Source organism: Mauremys mutica, chromosome 2 (assembly GCF_020497125.1).
Source record: "Mauremys mutica isolate MM-2020 ecotype Southern chromosome 2, ASM2049712v1, whole genome shotgun sequence".
Lineage (NCBI taxonomy): Eukaryota > Metazoa > Chordata > Testudines > Geoemydidae > Mauremys > Mauremys mutica.
The window spans coordinates 243,213,931-243,233,796 of NC_059073.1; the positions used below are offsets into that span (position 1 = coordinate 243,213,931).

The 19,866-nt window shown below is 41.4% G+C and overlaps 1 protein-coding gene across 2 annotated transcripts in view; it reads right to left on the reverse strand.

Annotated features, from left to right (window-relative positions):
* The window catches only part of TMEM106B (transmembrane protein 106B), a 29,653-nt gene extending 9,968 nt beyond the window's left edge, over positions 1–19,685 (reverse strand). Inside the window, exons 1-5 of one of the 2 annotated variants that reach the window (XM_045005451.1) lie at positions 19,534–19,642; positions 16,104–16,230; positions 14,293–14,514; positions 2,723–2,786; positions 759–918 (exon numbers count right to left, since the gene is read on the reverse strand). In XM_045005451.1, coding sequence (XP_044861386.1) covers positions 759–918; positions 2,723–2,786; positions 14,293–14,512 — 444 coding nt within the window. In that variant the 5' untranslated portion in view covers positions 14,513–14,514; positions 16,104–16,230; positions 19,534–19,642. Of the gene's footprint in view, positions 1–758; positions 919–2,722; positions 2,787–14,292; positions 14,515–16,103; positions 16,231–19,533 lie in introns of both variants that reach the window. The other variant, XM_045005450.1, reaches the window with a different exon arrangement.
* Positions 19,686–19,866: the final 181 nt, after the last annotated feature.

Here is a 19,866-nt window from a genome sequence, read left to right on the forward strand (position 1 = left end):
TAGGTTCACTCCCTCAGGGGCACCTGGCATTGGCCACTGTCGGTAGACAGATACTGGGCTAGATGGACCTTTGGTCGACCTGGTACGGCCTTTCTTATGTTCTTATACACTACATGGGGAGCTTTTAGCTATTGTATCCACAGAGTAGCCCCTTCCAGCATGCTGCCACCTCTGCACCAAATTATTTGGGGTCATCCCTGTTCACTACTCTATCCAATTCAGCATGCTGGTACTGAACACTTACAATACTTACATTTTAGAAGGCCACATTTTAAAGAGATATCCACCTCAACAATTGCAGTCACCCGGTATACTATTTTTAGTGGAGTACAGGTACAGACTTAAGGAAGGGATATCTTTCTTAATAGTAGACCCAGAATCCTGGCACACCCTCCCAAAGCAGATCAGGAAAAATCCCAGTTTCTACTTCTAGGTCTACCTGCAAGACCTCTACTGTTCCTCAAAGATCCAGACCAGATGAAAGTCTGACAGTAAAGTGAGGGTAGCAGCCCATGATTATACAAACTGGAGAAGAGAATTTGACCACCCAAACAGTTGTCACTATCTTTATAATCCACATAAAATGCCTGTTGGGGTAAACACTGTCAGAATGCTTACAAATAAATGATACACATTATGTGCCTAGTAAAATCCTATATAATAAAGCATTTTTGCCTGGATCCATACGTTGTGTTTTAAGGGGAAAGTATTTACACAAATTTACTGTTCACTTTACCACAATGTTCAGATTGTCTTACCGTAATATTTAGATATATTATGCGCCTACTTGTTTCATAACTGACATATACTGACTTCACTCCAATGTATTCGACATCAATGGAACGAGGAAATAAGAAGAATACAGCCAGACCAGAAAGGAGTAAGCATACTATTACAGAAGCAGTCACATAAAGCTTTCTGGGGGGAAAAAAAAAAAAGGTGTTAATCTAGTGATATTACCAACAAAAGTGATTGGTTATAAAATTCAAACCACTCCTTCCTTACCATTTATTTTCTTTGTAAGTATCTAAGGATTCCTATGTAAAAATCAAGATATTTAATCCAGTCTGTCTCAAACTTTCACTCTAACTATTTAAATTCCATTTAAACTGAAAACAAGTAAACTGCATATTATGTTTAAGAAAAATCTTGGAGTATAGGTTAATATTGCTTTCAAACAGAGTTCAGATATGGAAGTAACTGATGTAATTAGTGACTCAAACTTCAACACATATGGATGCTCTGGTCTAAAATTTTTAAACCTAATTCTGGGGTCCAATATATTTAAGAAAAAGACCTCTTAATCAAAAAATACTCTCAGTTCTGGTGGTTCTATTTCAAATTAAGAGAGCAAGCAAATCAAATTCTGATATATTGTAATTATTGAGAATAAGGCTCCCATATGCCTTGCAAAACTCCCTCTCTAACAGGAAAAAATATTTTATACTAAAGCTAAATAGCAATTCTACTAGCTTGCTTAGATGTCTGTTTAACTAAGAACTATGACTTTTGGTTTCTTGGAAAATAATCAAGGCATATGAAACAAAACCTTGTAATACGGCTTTATAAAACCGCAAATTTGTTCCAAGTTTTGGGCAACAAACAAAAAATTCTTCAGAACTGACCTACCATTGTACCAAATCTAGAGGATTCTTAACCTCTCAGTATAATCTTCAAATCCTCACAATTAAAGTTGTAGAATGTGACAATTTTCACATCCCTATAAAAAATGGTATCTTGCCATAATTCAGTATTATAAAATGAGGTCTACTAGCAAATAAATGAGTAAATTAATAAAAGCTATGGCCTCAGTAAAACACATTAGGTGTTGGAAATCAGAACTTGGGGCTGGTTTAGCAGAGAGATGACAAACCTAAAATAAAGAATTATAAAAATCTCTGTATCCACTAATATTCCCATGTACTTGTTAATAATTGCTATTACTGCTAACATTATACTGTTGCCAAATTAAGTATTGTAGGATTTCTAATGTCTGCTAGACATGAAAATAAAAGTCTGTTACAGAAAAATCCAAAACCTTTTGATGACTAGCATAAAATACATCAAAAATCACTAAGATTCAATTGGTTTAACACATAGGCAGATCTAGTAAATTTAATACAGAGAAAGCAGCAACAAAAAAAGGCTAGATCAGAATGATGAGTTTATTGATCCTTGACACTGATGACCAAGAAACCATCCAAAGAAATATACAACAGTAATTGACTTATTTGACAACAGTGGGCCAAATTCACTGCTGATGTGACAGTGAAATTGTATCTACTTACGTCAGCAATGAATTTGGCCTTTTGCCTTCAGGTTAAAAGCTACTTTGCCCTTGGTCTAGAGTAAAGGCTACTGGATTCTCAAGCAATGTACAGCCACAGTCTAAAATATTAATCATTTGATACAACTATAGCCCAAAAGATATTGTACGGCATTATGCACTGTGCTACAAAATACCTTCTTAGAAAACAGGTGTGTGCTACCCTGAACCTCTTTTGTTAATGTTTTGAGAGTTATGGTTAGTTTTGTTATGAAATATGGTTAAGGAATATTGTTTGGAGATAGTGAGCCCAAGAAAAGATTACTTAGTGACTTCACTTATGTTTCTTCTTTAGAGAGAGAAAAAACAACACCTATATTCTGATGTTAAATGTGATGCAATTTATCAGCAAAAGAAAAGTTCATTTCATACATTCATATTCTTACTGTAACTTACGTTCTTCTTGGCCTCAGCCTCTGATCACTGTATGGAATCAGTGCCACGAGCTGGTTTTCCTGCCCTACAAATATACAACAACAGTTTTCAGAAATATCTTTAGGTGGACTTAGCTATCTCTAAACAAGAACAGTTCAAACAGCATTTTCCAGCAGACTTTAATGGAACCTCATGATGGATTTTTGTTTTTAATAAAAAGATACAGTAATTAAAACTACATTTTGGAAAATGTCCTTAGATGGAACATCTCTTCACAGACTACACAAATTCTTTCAATTCCCCAGAGATTGTTCTGCTACGGGTGTATTAAGGGACATATGCTTCTATCTCAGAAGAAAGGTTAAGAAGCAATTTTTTGACAGGGCAGTGAAAGGAAATACTTGTTTCTCTGGAAGACAAGTATTTGTATTGCATTAGCCACCAAAAGCACCAAACAGAACCAGGGCCCCATTACACCAGATGCTGTATGAACACATGGGAATACACAGTCCCTCCACCAAAGAGTTTCCAATTCATTCATTTCTGACCTCTGTTCCCTTCTTATGATTCAACAATAGAATTTTTTAGTACTGTAAGCACCCTGGAGCAAAGACCAGTTTGTAATGCACTATGCACACCTTGGATGCATAGGAAGTAAATAATCCTCAATGAGAGAGAATTAAGAATCTGAACAGCATGGCGGCAAAAGAAAAAGAACAATCACTAATATCAAAACCAAGCTTGCAAGAACAAGAACGAGTGTTATTTGGGTCAAACCTTTAATGTCAGGACCAAGAATTTTGCTCACAATATCCTCAGTTGCAAAGGCCACCTGAAAGTTTACCAAGACACGCTCTATGAGGTATCAACAAATTATTCCTGCAGCAGTGAGCTGAACATCTATGAAAGTTCAGTGAACTATTATCACACGTGATGCACTTATAACAACACTTCAGAGGAAAAAACTCCAATGTGTAACTAATATGACAGACAGAAAAAATGAAGAGGGAGATGAAGATTACTTATGATTGTTTGTGTCTGAAGAGGATATACAGGATTATCATTGAGGGGCTGAGCCCAGAGCTACCTTGGGGTATGTCTACACTGCAATTAGACATTCATGGCTGGCCTGTGCTAACTGACTCAGGCTCGCAGGGCTCTGGCTAAGGGACTGTTCAACTGTAGCACAGACGTGTGGGGTTGGGCAGGAGCCTGGGCTCAAGGACCCTGCGAGATGGGAGGATACATCTACAAAGAGACTCGCAGCAGAGAGTCTCAGAGCCAGGCACTTGACTCAGGTCTCACGATATAGGATTAAAAATAGCAGTATCAACATTCTCAGGCTGGAACCCAGGTTCTGAGATCCATCTCCTTCACTGGGTCTCCTTCCTCCCACCCCCAGTGTACACATTCCCTCAGAGGGCTAAACAGTCTAAGAGCTACGGGAATTTTCCATACAATTCCTACTAAAGAAACAAGACCTATGGGTTAGTAATTTGTGCACATGGTATTCTTTCCCCTAAAAAATACAAGTCCCAATAAATGAAACAAATGACTAAAAGCTTGAAAGCACAAGCAGGACCTGCATAGAAGAGGAGTTGAAAGTATGCAGGTTATTTAAATGTGCAAGTTGTATAAGAAGCAGGAGAGGAGATAAAGCAGATGTAGCAACACAGCATGTGACAACTGTTGGGTTAAAGTGTGGCATCTAATCACAGATATTGCACCATTCTGCTCAAACATAGCTTTTGCGATAAGGTATTGTGGAAGTTAAAATAAGTTAAAAAAAACACACTGGTTTCCTGTCCACACCAACAGATTTCTACATTTTTCTTACGAGCCCACAGCCCCTTCTCTGCACAGTTTTCGGTTGTAGATAGACTAATGACTGGGGAAACAACAAAAACAAAGCCACACAAAGTTTCCTCAGAGCGCAAAAATCTTTGTGTTTGCAATACAAGAAGAGTTAGAAACATGGTAGGAGGTTTGAGAAAAAATCTGGAATATTTGTTCTTGTTTGAAAGAAACTGAAAAAAAAATACTAAAAATAATCATGTGATTGTTTAAATATATTCTTCAAACTTGCAAAAAAAATATTGTAGTGCTACTTTTATTTTTACTCTGTGAGTTGTGTTGAACAGCTGGATTTGGCAAAAAGACAAGAAACAAATGCCATATGATTGCTACAGTTTAACAAAAGCATGAATCCAAGTACACTGTAATTCCAATTGTGCAGTATAGTCTCATATATTCACAATTTTGTTACCTAAATTGAAATCTCATTTTATAGCACACTGAATTTATCTTAAAATACTAGTTCACTCTATTAGCCAGTTCTAATGAAAATATTATTTTATTGCAGACTTTCATTAATTAGCTCACATTTTTTGTGTTTAGTATGAGACATGCATATCGAATAAATGCTCAAATAAGTCACCCTAATGTAAAAATTGAATAAAAAAATTGTATGTTTAACAATTTTCTATTTTGATTTACTAAACATTAACGCTAACATTATATATTAGCAACATCCGCAACTTAAGTGTTACCTATTATGATAACACCTAGTATTACCATAACAGGAACATTAAAAACATTTCTATTTAATTTGATTACTTGAAATATTTGATAGCCCTTTGTACGGGTCTTTCACATGGCAACAGGAGAGAAAAAATATGGTTGTAAAACTACAAAAACAGAAGGACTTGGCAGATGTGATGGCTAATGATACAAAATCCATTAGGTTTATGTAAGCCACTACACTGATACTGATATTAATTGGAAATTACATGGTCTTAAATTTGTTCCTATTTTAAATTTTTTTTTTTCAAATGGTTTTGGTGCCTTTCCTCCCAGAAGATTCTGAAATGCTTTACAAACTGTACTTGAACAAGGACTTTTAACCTGTACTGAAATATCTCTCTCTCTGGAGTAGAATGTTGCAGCCATTTTATGCCAAAACAACATTTTACTCCTGGGGGAATTCTGCACCAAAAAATTAAAAATTTTGTGCACCGTATTTTAAAATTCTGCATATTTTGTCAAAACACCACAATATAATCATGCCAGCTTCAATTATTTTGGTAATTTATTTCTAAATATCTGTCAGCAGATATGCCTGCATCAATATAGACCCCCCCGCCCTCCCCAAAAAAATTTCTGATAATATTTTTTTTTTGGACAAATAGGTTCCTTACTAGGAATAGAGAACTTAATTAATATAGAAGTTAATTAATACAGAAGTTTGAGTAATTAATTTAAATTACAATACAGAACTGTGTTTTTTGCACCTGTCAGAATCACTGCAAAGGCTTGGATGAGTTGGGGTAATGGAAGAGCTGAGAGAGAGGGAAGGAGCCTAGAATGACCTGGAGGGCTGTTGGGTGTGGGTGGAAGAAGTATGAAACAGGTTTTTTGGGGGGTTGGGGGGGAATTGTTAGGGAGTTGGGGAGCCTCCCCAATGCAGACGCAGGCTGACCCCAAGTCTCTCCCTTTCAGTCAAACGTATCTGCCCCTGTTCCTGCATCCCCAGCCCCAGGGGTTTCTGCAGCCTCCTCCCCCATCCCCATATATCCCAGCAGCCCCCACTCCAGTCCCCAATGGGCCTTGCACCCCCACGCAAATTCAGCCCCTGGCTCAATGCTGTCACTCCACTAGCTCTGAGCCCACACCCCAGTCTGCCCCACACCCCAGCCATTCTGAACACCAGCCTGTGACCCACCTAGCAGCCCTGTGTGTCCCACTCTGTCCTAACTTGGCTCTGCACGCATGGTACTGTGATGAACTTCTACTCCTGGGGGGAATTCTGTCGGATTGTTTTGCATAAGAGTGTGGGAAACTGACATGCAAGTCTCAAGGATGAGGCTCGTTCTTATCTGCTGGGAGGCAACAACAGAATAATAAATTAAAGGGTTGGCCAGGATGTTAAATAGCCAATGAAGTTACAGCTGTGCTTGTTTGTACCTTATTAACCAATTAGCAATTGCTTGATTGCTTGCTTTAAGTGTATAAAGATGTATGCTGGAGAGAAATAAAAGGACTCTGCTTTAAATCATATTGATGGTCGAGCTCTGTCCACGCACGCCTGCGCTGCAACAAATGGTGACCCCGACGTGATTCGTATCGAATGAAAGTGTCGGTGGCCTGACCCAGGCGGAGAAGCCCTGAGCCCAGAGGCGAACGGCCAGGAGCCTGAGCCCAGAGGCGGGGAGTGCTTATCCGACGTGACTCGTATCGAGTGATGATAGTGTCGGGAGCCTGAGCCCAGAGGCGAACGGCCAGGAGCCTGAGCCCAGAGGCGGGCGGCTGGGAGCCGCAGGGGAGAGTGCCGGAGAAGCCCCCGGGCGTCCAACAGAGACGCGGTGAGTGGCTGGGAGCCGCAGGGGAGAGTGCCGGAGAAGCCCTCGGGCGTCCAACAGAGACGCGCGCCTGAGCTCAGGGGCGAGCGTCCGAAAAGAGAGGCGCACCCAAGCTCAGATATGAGTACCGCTGTATCAGCTGAAGAAAAGATAACATGGAAGTTTTATTTGCACATTATGAACCGACAGGGGAAAAGAATCTCCCCTGCTGCACTATCTTACTTATTAAGAAGAGAGGGGGAGTTGTGGAGGCTCCTCCTGACCGGCCTTCGGGCACAGGACGAGGAGGTGCTCCGCTGGAAGCGAGCCCTGGACGGGAAGACGTTGGAGTGCACGGCGCAGGTAGAGGCTTGTGCCGGGGCCCCGGAGGTCGTTTGGACCTACAGAAGCCCGGAGAAGGCATCCCACGCTGGCTGGTTTGAGCCTGGGACAGTGCTGGGAAAATCATTATGCTTCTCCGGTATGAGCAGCAATAGCTGACACAGGATTTACAGATTAAAAGAAGCCAAGCAGGGAAGGAAAAGGAACAGCATGAGTTAACAAGGCAAGAAAGCTCATTCCTTTTTTTTTGGCCCAGCCAAGGACATTGCTTGCAACTAAGACTTGGCGAACGGCCAAGAGAAAGGGGGGGGCTTGACTGTGCTCAGGCCGCTGGAATAGCTGTAAAACTCGGCCTGGCATTATCGGAATGTGTTAGATTTTTTTTTATGGGTAAAGAAACGCTACAAAAAGACTGACTGCTTGGACCCATGATTTTTACTGCAGAAAGACCCCTCCACATCAGAAGAATTTTTTTACTGATGATTGGCCTATGTAATTTTTTAGTCTTATTGTGCTTCTGAACAGCATGGTAAAAGGACAAGGTAATGTGCTGGTTGAACCTCTCCCTTGTCCACGGACAAATCTATTGTGCCTTTGAATTTTTTTAAAAGAAGCAAAACCATTACAGGGTGATGTACTCATCATCTCTTCCCTGTAGAATGCTAAACTACATCTGTTTTGGGAAAGAAGAAAAAAAACATTCACTCCACTGACATTGCCAAAGTCCAGGAATTCCTGACCAGAAAAGACATTGAGAACTGATCCTGGTGAAGAGACAAAGAATTGTACACTGGCAGGAAGAAATTTGGGACTCCTGCTGAGAAATGTGATATTAATTGGATTTTGGGTTTATTCTACAGGCTGCGCCCTGTGTTTTGGATAAATCCTTCAGTATGTATAGCCCACCCTAATTGGATTGTAAATGATATGTCCTTATTTTATTGAGGCTGAGAAAGCATTGCCGTGGGAGCTAGTATGTTTGAATTTTTGAATGGCCAGCTGATGGCCATTCGGAGTGATTTTGAGCACCAGGATAGCCCACTGCCCTTATAAATATATTAGGAGTACCATCTGATCTGGAGTTGTAAAAATATATTTAGACACTGTTTAAGTAAAAGTGTAAATATTTGCAGTGCCCCTCCCCAGCATGTAAACCGGTTGAGTTGGGGGGTGAGGGCTTTTACATATCGAACCCTGCCGGGTTCATGGGGAGGATGATTGTGGAATTAATTGCCCCAGCTTTTTAGAGTTTAATTGTTTTTTGTTTTTCAAGTTTGAGAAAACTCAGCCAAAGGGTTTGTTGAGTATTCTCAAGGGGGGAGTTGTGTGTTATTTAGGCATAAATTTAGGTAATTTGGGAGAATGGCTTTGAATTTATGTGACCCTAAGAATTTTTATGTAAAGTGCCTTTGTTAGTTTATTTAGACTTTTTGTTAATTTTGTGTCATGTGCTGATTATTGGCCGTTGTAGACTGCTTGATATTAGATGTGCTCTATATTATAATAGACAGCGTATTTGGAAGGGAAAACAGGATCGGGCCCAAGCGGACAGGCAACAGATAAGGCTTGGAAAGCTGGCTGAAAAACTCTTGAGGGCGTAGCGAGACTAAAAGTTTAACTCTATGGTTGCCAGAGGGAATAAAGGTTGAATTTTGTAAAAATGCTTAGAGAAAAGTTTTTGGTGTTTTGAAATGTTTGTAAATAAATTTAGGCAAGAAATTAGTTTGCAATTGTTTGGCCATGAATATTTTGTTGCATTAGTTGAAGATTGTATATTGTGCTATGTAATTGTAATTGTATTAGGCTAAGGGCATATAAGTGGTGATGGTTTTTTTTTTAGTGTTTAAAATTAGAAGCTAATAGTAAGAAATTTTAAGCTGTGATTAGCTTTGAATTTTAGGAGTAAGCTAGGAAGCAATTGTATTAATGTAAATGATTTACCTGATGAAGTAATTTTTTTGTTTTGCCTGCTAGCTATATAGGGTTTTGGTATATTTTAAGTAATGATTAATTGCCCAGTAGGGGTAGTTTTGTTTTTGTTTTTTAGATATTAAAGAAAATTGGTGTTAGCTGCATAGCATTTAATGTACCATGTAATTATTTATGGAGTTTAAATTTATGTTTCATGTTTTATGTTTGTTTGTGATATGTGTTTCTGGCCAGAAAGAATTGTGATTTTGTTAAAATGTTTATGTGGTTTATGTTGTGTTTTTCCTGCTAGGACCCCCCCCCCCCCCAGTGTCAGTTTGATCACCTGACACATGGGGGATGGATTGGTAATAGAAATTTGTCACGATTTGGTGTGCAATAGAGATTGGGGGAACCCTGCAGAATTTATACCATTTATGTGTTTGAATTTGTGTATTTATGTTTGTTTTGTTTGATGTTGTTGGTGTTGTATGTTATGAATTGCATGGTTATGGATAAGCCTTATACATTGAGGAAGCATTATTTGGCTTTTAGTTTTGTTTTGCTTAATTGGTTATTGTTAATTTTTTATGTGTTTAGGAATAGGGGGGAGATGTCCGGTTGCATCTTCCCTATGCTGCCTTGGTGGAAAATTACAGCAGCGTGGTCACAAGAACAGAGGGATGAGATAAAGTTGTTATGAGAAAGTAGGGAACTGCCAGAGCGAGGCAAAGGCCAGGTGGCCTAATTGGATCAGATACGGTGCATGGGAAATGGGAAGACAGTAAGCCAGGTGGATTCCGGCGAAGTGGGTCCGGCCTTGGCTGATTTTGGCGCAGAGTGCCATAAATACTACGGCCTTTTGCTTGCCCCATGTTGCTGCAGTGGAAGCCCTTATTGGAAATCTGCTTTGTGGCTGTTTGCATATTGGCAGAACCCTCCTGGCCCCTTGGGCCACTTGCGTTACCTGGAGGAGGGATGTTTAGGTAAAAGTAGGGCACTGCGGAAGATATTGTTACGGTTTAGTTAGGCAGCTGGTGTTTAGATTTGCTTTTAGTTTTGCTGTTTAATAGATTGTAGTAATGTGATGCTATGAACTGGGAATGTTTTGCTGTGCCTTCCCTTTTTTATTATGAGAAGAGGGGGGAAGTGTCGGATTGTTTTGCATAAGAGTGTGGGAAACTGACATGCAAGTCTCAAGGATGAGGCTCGTTCTTATCTGCTGGGAGGCAATAACAGAATAATAAATTAAAGGGTTGGCCAGGATGTTAAATAGCCAATGAAGTTACAGCTGTGCTTGTTTGTACCTTATTAACCAATTAGCAATTGCTTGATTGCTTGCTTTAAGTGTATAAAGATGTATGCTGGAGAGAAATAAAAGGACTCTGCTTTAAATCATATTGATGGTCGAGCTCTGTCCACGCACGCCTGCGCTGCAACAGAATTCTGCCCCACTGTGCACTCAGAGAATTTCTCCCCTGCCCGCCCACCCACCCACTCCCCATCCCCAAAATTATATCACCCAGAAGTGCTGCAGGTCTGCCTTTTGCCCACCACCGGTAGTTGGCTGTGTTCATGCCGCTGACTGTTCTAGCGCCACAGCAGCCTCTGCTGGGAAAAAGGTAAAACTGCAACACTTCTGGGGCAGAATGTATTTTCTGCAGCAAAAAAGTTCTGTGGGACTCATGAATTCTGCACATGCACAGTGGTGCAGAATTCCCCCAGGAGTAACATTTTTATGAGGGGAAATGATGACTAATTTGTCAAATTAAAGATGCAAGAGTAATTTTAGGAAGATTATACTTTTCCAAAATAGAATTTGATCAAAATGGGGCTAGTACACCTAAGGCTGTGTCTTCTATAGGCAAAAAGATGAGCTAACACATGGCAATATGCTAGTGATGACAAGGAAGTTATAGTTTTCACACATATTAGGTGGTCAGGGTAAATCCTAAAGGGAGCATGTAAAACTACAACTTCCTGGTCTTCACCAGGATTGTACCTCCTGTTACCTAACACACAGTAAGAACTCTAGTGTTGTCAGAAAAGTCTATTTCAGTAACTCCTCACTTAACATGGTAATTATGGTCCTGAAAAACGCAACTTTAAGTGAAACAATGTTAAATGAATCCAATTGTCCCATAAGATTTAATGTAAATGCAGGGGGTTACGTTTCAAGGAAATATTTTTGGGGCAGACAAAAGGCATTATACTGTACAGTACTGTATTGTGGTTGGGAAGTGCCCCTAGCTTACCCCACACAGGCACAGCCCGCTGCAGGCAAGGACACTAGGAAGTACTTTTGCAGCAGCAGCTTCCCCAGAGAACAGGCTCGAATTTTGCCAGAAATGCTCCAGGCCCACCTCTTCCTGTCCCCACTCCACTCCAGGCCCACCTCTTCCCACCCTCACTCCACCTTCTCTCAGGAGCACACCACATCCCTCCCCCCCACCCCAAAGTCCTAAGGGAGGGAGGGGAAGGAGGCAGAGAAGCGGAACTTGTGCAATGCTCCCTTGTAAAGTCGCTGCTCTTCCACGGAAGCTTACAAGGAGGCAGCCAAACGACGTTATAAGGGAGCATTGCACAACTTTAAACGAGCATATTCCCTAATTGAGCAGGGGCATAACATTGAAACAACGTTAAGTGGGACAACGTTAAATGACGAGTTACTGTACTGAAGAGATGGATTTTGCTTTGACATGGGCATCTACTAATCGTTTGACCAGGCTAACCATAATCAGTTTTAGGACTGAGGCTGAACATTTGCAAATGACATTTGTAAAATACACCATAATGAAGGGCACAACTTAAAACTAATTTGTGATAGATCTAGGCAATACTTAGCACTTTAAAAAGTGTTTATATTTTCAAAGCAGTGTACACCAGATACTTGAAAGTGCATGAATATTTTTTAAACCAGAATGCTGAATTTCAACAGCACTAGATATTGGACTTTGCCCATATTCTCACATTACCTACTAGCTAGCAATAAATTCTCCAAGGAATGTCAGGTAGCAAGGATAACACCATCATATGATGAAGTCCCATTAACTATTTCACCCTCCTGATTATAAATATCTTTGAGGACCTTTGCAGGAATACTGTCAAGAGCACCAGCACGCACAGACGAGGGCATCCTCTTTTAAGAAAAGTATAAGTAACAAGGGGCATCCAACAATGCAGTCACAGGATAAAAACATTTCATGTCCAGAAACAGACAACCTATTTAAACTGATTTTCCCAAACCACAACTGATGTTTACTATTCAATGCATGCAAAATGCATGGCTTTCAAAAAAACCTCTTCTTGTGGTATGCACAATACACAAAAGCATGACAGCCTGCAGAGAGCTGAATCCCTCAATTATGATTTAAAAAAAAAAAAAGTCTTGAGAATGATTGATGCTACTACTTAAAGAGGTCCAACAGAATAAAGGCACAAAAGGCTGCTTTTTAAAAGAGAAAGACAACGAGAAATAAAGCTTTTAACACAAGATACAAAGGACATCTAAAAGGAAAACACTATAGCTGCTAATGTACTGTATATACTTGTTCATAAGCCAAATTTTTTTTAGTAAAAAAGGGAAGCACCAGAGAAAGGGTATATGAACGGGTATATGAACGGGTATAGAAAGGGAGAGATGGGACACAACCCCTTCCCCCAACAGAGGGAGCAAGGAGAGGCAGCACAGCCAGAAGGGAAGAGGCGGGGCCAGAGTCTCTACGCTTCTGGCCACGCTGCTCTCTCCCCAGCCTCCGAAGCAGCTGCAGGCTGCGGCCGCGCCAGACAGACACATCCTCCCCAGATAAGGTGGGAAGGGATGGAATGGGGAGAATATGGGGACCCTGGGGTGGGGTCATGTGGGGGTGGTCACAGGGGTTACTCCCCGACCCCCAGCTTCTCCCCACAAAAAAATTTCCCCACCAGTTGCTGTCCTGGCCCGTCAGAGTAAGCAACTTGCATGCTGGGACACTTTGTTTGCTTAGGTTTACCTCCGTGCCTGAGGACGCTCGAAGTAAACAAACCATGTAAGCCTGCCAGCGGCTTATCCTCATGGCCCGGAAGCCAAAGTTTGCCGACTCCTGAATTATAGGGTCAGCTTATGAACGGGTCATAAAATTTTTCCATTTTTACTTATCCATCTTGGAGGGTGGGTAGGGAGGTGGTTGGCTTATAAACGAACCAGCTTATGATCAAGTATATGCAGTAATTCGTTTCCATAAAGGCCATTTTTCACAAGTATTTGTAAGTAATTTTAAGAGGTAATAATTTAAGGTACAGATTGTCAAAGTTCCTGACCATATTAAACCTACCCTTGCCTAAATTTCTCTATCTAAAAAATGGGAACTACACACTACTTACCAGTTATAAAGAGCTTTGATATAACTTTTGACAAAAAGTTTTTATATAAAACTGAAAAGTTAGAATTGTAAAATATGTATTATGAAGTACAAGCTTACACATCAATCATCAAAACTGTTACCTCACAAAACTAGTCTGATCATTTTTGTTAAACAGAATGCATGCTGAAAGCATTTAATAGAAAAAACAACTAGAAGACCATATACTTAATGGACAGTTAAAATTCTGAACTGACTTACATGTTTTAAAAATAAAGGTTAGCAAGAACATTATTAAAATAATATTCTTAAGGGTGCAGGCTCTGATTACCACAGTATATATTCAAGTGAGAGACCTCATAAAATGTGTCTCTGTATAACTGCCTAGTCATTTCAATATAGTTAAGGGATAAAATACCTAGATACAAGGAGAATTAAGAGCACATACGCACAAGCAAATCAAGATTAAAGTCTTGCACTGATTTTCTCTGATACAAATACTAAAAAGGTAATTTATAAAATGTTGATTCATCACACTCAATCTGACTGTCTTCTTGGTGGTGCAGGAACAGAAGAGAAAAAACAAATTTCAATTACAGAATTGTAGTAGGGTATTAGCTTCATTTACAAGGAAATATGCTTAATTTTAATCTATAACACCTACCACGTGGAATTCTCCCTGTTCCCTGGCAAGTGGGACAAGTGACACTGTCTCTTCCTGTAAATTCCACATATGGGAACTGTGACACATCCCCACTTCTTCCATCTTCACTATGGGATTCAGAGTGAACTAATCCATTCCTCATGTTTTCAGATGCTGTACCTCCATCACTGCCATCTTCCTTACACGTATGTAAAGGCAGGTGAGAAAAGGATTTCCCCATGTCTGATGGTAGAGAGAGTTAGAAGTATGTTTTAGGAAAAACACTCAAAAATGGTTTACTGTCTTATGCAAAACCCAAGAGGCACTATTAATACTGCAGTGCTTAGGAATAAAAAGAACCCAATTCATTTGGAATTCATAATACAATGAAGTCAGAATAAAACAAGATGCAATCTGAAATTAAATAGTTGACAATTAACAGAGTTCACGTTGAAGCTCTACAGCAGAGAAGTCAAATATATAACTTGCAGGATCCATCCAGCCCTACAATTATACTTATATGGCACACAACATTCAGATTGTCCAAAAAAAATCACAGTTTTGTTTTTTGTTTTTTTTAAGTAATATTTGCAACCAGGAGTGCTAAAAGGAGAAGAAACTTCCAAATATGAACTGAGCATAACTGTTGCAGTCATGTCTGCCTGAGTCTGCAAATAGCCCATAACAATGACTGAGAAGTGTGAATTCCCCCAGACCCTATTATCCTAATTGGACATCAGCTCTAAAATTCAATTATAACATTTCAGCAACAACATTAATTATTTCAGTGCTGATCATTTTAGCAAAAAGAACAAGGAAGGAAGTGAAGCCAAGCCCCCAGGGAGGTGGGATTTAGGAGCTACTGCAGGGGAAGAACTGTAAAGGGAACAACAAAAGGAGACAGAAGAGAAAGATATAGGCAAGGAAAGATGAGAAAACAATGGCAGAGACAGAAATCATGACAAAGGGGAGAACTTCCATCACTTGAGGTTGAGCATTGCTGAATAATAAAGTACTAAATAATAATACCTAAAAGTTTAGTTTTCACATATAGGCTGAAAAGGATCTCTATCGAAATATCCACTGACATCAGTGTGGGACGGTGTAGATTGAGGGGGAATATGGAGTCCTAAATTTATACCCCAACCCACAGAAAACCAAGTGTGGAATTTGGCCCTTTACAAATCAGTTTCACATCTTAATCTACAGTCTTCTACTCAGCCTGCTTTTCAAACCAACACTACAACAGCTGAAACCCCAATTTTGACCAAGCTTAACATTTGTATGACTGGGTGGACCATGTCATCCAGATTATAATTACTTACTTTAAAAATACTTCTAATTAATCTTAAAAAAATAAAAACCCTTCAAATAAAATGTTGAGCCCTCTATCTGTAGCAATGCATAACAAAGCTGTATTCCAAGCCTGAAAAATTCACTCACCAGGGGCAACTAGGAAACTCTGCTTGAAGAGACAGGAGCCAAAGACATTAATTTCTACAGAATTTAACATTTCATTTAGTTATTATATAAAATGTTTAGCCATTATTACAAAAATAGCTCTAAATCAGTTTCCATATATAAGGCTATCTTCCCGTATCTAAAGACAGTGTTAATGCCCCAACTGCTGCTCCTAACTTTCTAACGAGGAAGTAAAGTGAAATGGAAAGCTATCCCTGGAACCCTATAGCCATGAGTGAAACTGACAAGAATTCTTATATTGGTCAGGAATCCTATAAGTAGCTGAGATAGACAGGGGAGATGTTCAAGGGGGATGGAGGATACAAAAACAGAGGTCAGCAGACAGGTAGAGTGCTAGGGGACTCGCTAACCTTGCAAATACCAGGAAACAGTGAAATGGGAAGAGTAATGAAGGCCCTCCACTTCCCTCTTGCATCAATCAGGAGGCTGAAGATTTGAGGGAAGGGAAACGCAAATGAACTTCAAATTTCTTGCAGTCTAGGGATAGAGAAGTTTTCAAGTTTCACACACTTATAAAACAGAGGCAGATACATATATTATGGATTTACCCATCCCTCCACCTCACACCTCACCTATCACAGTACAGGAAGATAACTGATGAGCAAGGAGAGGGGTAAAGGGGCATGGACTTCTTGCCAGTATATTAGCCCCAGCCCTTGCTGGTGGCCTCTACTTTCTGTACCAACCTCTAACAGGAATAATCCTCTAAATAGTGGGTGTATGGCTATGCTCCAGCCTAAACAGTAGGAGCATTACAACTGCAGAAAAATGACTCCAAGGTAAAATATTTTGCAAGTGTCTGTACCTTTCTAATAGTCAGATCATATAATCTACCACTATCATTCTTTAATGCAAGGTAGCACACCGACTACCATGACTTAGATTACAGTCTTTCAGAGTTTGAAAAACTCACTAATATGAAGCTTGATCCTGCACACATTATTCAGACAAAGCTCCCACTGAACGGAAAGGGAATTTTGCCTTAGTGGGAACTTCAGGATCATGCCATTAATTTCCACTATGGTACTAGAGAAAAGAAATCTAAAATATAAAGGAACCCCATTCCTGCAGTTGTACAATAATGTGTCCCATACAGAGAAAGTAGTATTTTAAGAAAGTAGTATTGCATGCATCCCTTCTGTATGGACTTCTCAGATTATTAAAAAGATATATGATTCCAATAGGTGGTATAACCAACTAGAAAGGATAGAAAAAGGTCAGAAGTTCCTTACACTGATGTCTTACTGATTGATGGTCCCAGCAGCATTACTGCATCACAGATGGGTGAACACAGACATTTGCTTGAATTAAAAAATCATGAATTTGTGTCGATATTCATGACCCATTTTGTTGGTTTCAGCAAGTATTCATACAAGCCAAGTTTTAGTCACAAGAAAATTCATGATATGGAAACCTACTCATATGGGTATTCTTGCAACCATTTTGAATGCGCTTTGTAGATTTGGGCATGATCCAATAATGGAGCTGAAATTCCATACAACTCAGATGACTAAAAACACAATGCATATTGTAAATAGAAAGTATCCACAGTACAAGCCGCGGCAAGTAGTTTGTGAACAATGTATAGGCTGAAATATGTTCACACAAGCCATTTAAATAATGAACACATTTACAATAATTGGAATTTGTCAGCAAAAACAGAAATAGTTTCTAATTTACTAAATTACTCACTGAGTACACAAGATGACTCGGCCCCTCTGTTGTCATTAGTCCACTTAGAGAGTTTTATGATTCTGCCACAGCCTTGGAGCTATGGAGCCCGAGTTCTTTACCTCACGCAATAGAGGTTATTGCCTAGACTGCAGCTGGAAACATGCCCCCTCTCAGAGCAAGTAGACAGACACACTAGCACTGCTGGAGGCACTGCGCTAAAAATAGCAGCGCGGACTTTGCAACATGTGTAGCGGACAGGGCCAGTCACCTGCGCTAAAACCTGTGCCACAATGTCCAAACTTATTTTTAGCATGCTAGCCCAATCAGAGCAAGTGAGAGTCTCTCTACCTATGCTGGAAGGCACACTCGCTAGGTAGACATACCCAGGAGAACATACTTTTAGATCCAGAGATCGTGGATTCAATCCCAGCAACTGTTATGCTACACTGCTAGAAGATTCAAATGCCAATTGTAATTGAAAACTACCGTTCCATCTATAACAAATATTTTATACCTCAAATCTATAAACGTCAATGCTGAATACCCCCCAATACAATACAATACCCCGATACAATGGGATTAAAAAAAACCGTAACATTTTGTAGATGAGAATACAGAAAAAAATTAGGGAAGCTGCCTGACCTCAAAACCATACAACAAACCAGTGTCAGAGCCAAGATTACAATACAGGAATTCCTGGCTTCTAACCCTGTAGTCAATTCCTTAGACATAATACTTCTCAGTACTACACTACAGCCTATATCAGCATAGATTGTGTCACTCAGGGGCATGAATAAACCACTTGCTGAGTGACATAAATTACACTGACATAAGTGTTCATATGCACAGCACTATGTCGGTGGAAGAGCTTCTCCCACCAACATACTTTATGCCGCTCACGGAAGCGTTTTTTAATGTCTTCACCAGCAGCGCCACTGTACTTATATACATGGCCTAAATGGATGCAACTTTTCTTTTAAAAGACAGATTAAAGGTGGAGTTCTTATTTCATTCTACTATACACAAAATTAAAATGCAACTCTACAAAAAGCAAACAAAATGATGATAATACACCTAGTTTTAAAAGCCATTTTATTGCAGTTGCCTGCTCTATCAGCTGAGGATTAGTCATTACTATTACAAACTCTCTCAGGATACATAAGGGAGAAGAGGTAAAGAGACATGACTTGGTATTCACAAGTCTGTTCAGCCTGGGTAGGCATGCCTAACGATGTGCAATATACAAGCTTTTAACAAGCTCTTTCTCAAATCCCAGCCTTCAGCTATCCACTGAGTACACAGCAAAAAGTGTTTCAAGAAAACACTTGAAACTTGGGACCTTGAGACTTATGTCCTGTGTGGACAAAACAGAGAGAGAGACACCCCACAGCGAAGCCAGGTGTGTTTACATTTGAATCCCACAACCCCGTCATCCACAGCAAAGGGAAACGGGAATTAAAGCAGAAGCTTTAATTTCACCAGAGACCTAAATAACCAGCTGTTAGGAGACCTCCCCACAAAACACACATACCAAAACAACAGCATGACAACACCATGCCTTGGCCACCCATCCCAGCTAAGCACACAACCTCGCTCCTGGGCCCCAGGTCCCACCTCAGCGCGCACACACACACACACTCTCTCCCTCTCCCAGGTCACCCATCCAATCACCCATCCCCCCCGTCTCCCCACGGCAACACCGCTCCGGGGCCGCAGGTCGCACCTCACCCCACGGGCACACACACACACACTCTCCCCTCGGCCACCCATCCAATCACACATCTCCCCCCCTGCCCCCCACGGCAACACCGCTCGTGGGCCGCAAGTCCACTCTCAAAACACACACACGGACAGCACCGCCCCTGAGCCCCCTCTCCCCCATCCCACCTCAGCACACAACTACCCCCCCCCCCCCGCCCACACGCAGCACTGATCCGGGGCCCCGGGCAGCACTCCGTGACACCGGCCCCCTCCCACCGCCCAGGCCACACCGGGGTGACACGGCCAGGCCGCTCCGCACCGCTAGGCCCCCCGCCCCGCCGCGATGCCCGGCGTCCCCTCGGCAGCACCGACGGCCGCCGCCGCCCCAGCTCGGCGCCCTCTCACCTGCGCGGCCGGGCTCGGCTGCTCGCTCGAGGCAACTGGGCTGCGTGCGCGGCAGGGCCCGGCTCCCGGCGGCGGCGGCGGCGGGCGAAACAACGACACCGAGCTCGGGAGCCCGGATCCTCCAGCGAGCGCAGTACGCAGGCGCGGCAAGGCGGGGGCAGGGGGCACCTGGCTAAGGGCGGACGGTCTGTAGGGGCGGGGCTGAGGCCCAGCGGCGAGCGCCCGGGAGGAGCCGCTCAGCCGCCCCTCAGGCCTGGGGTCTTTGCTTTCTCCTCCCCTTGCACTTGGGGGGCACCCCCTCTCCCCCCGACGCACCTGGCCGATATCGACCGC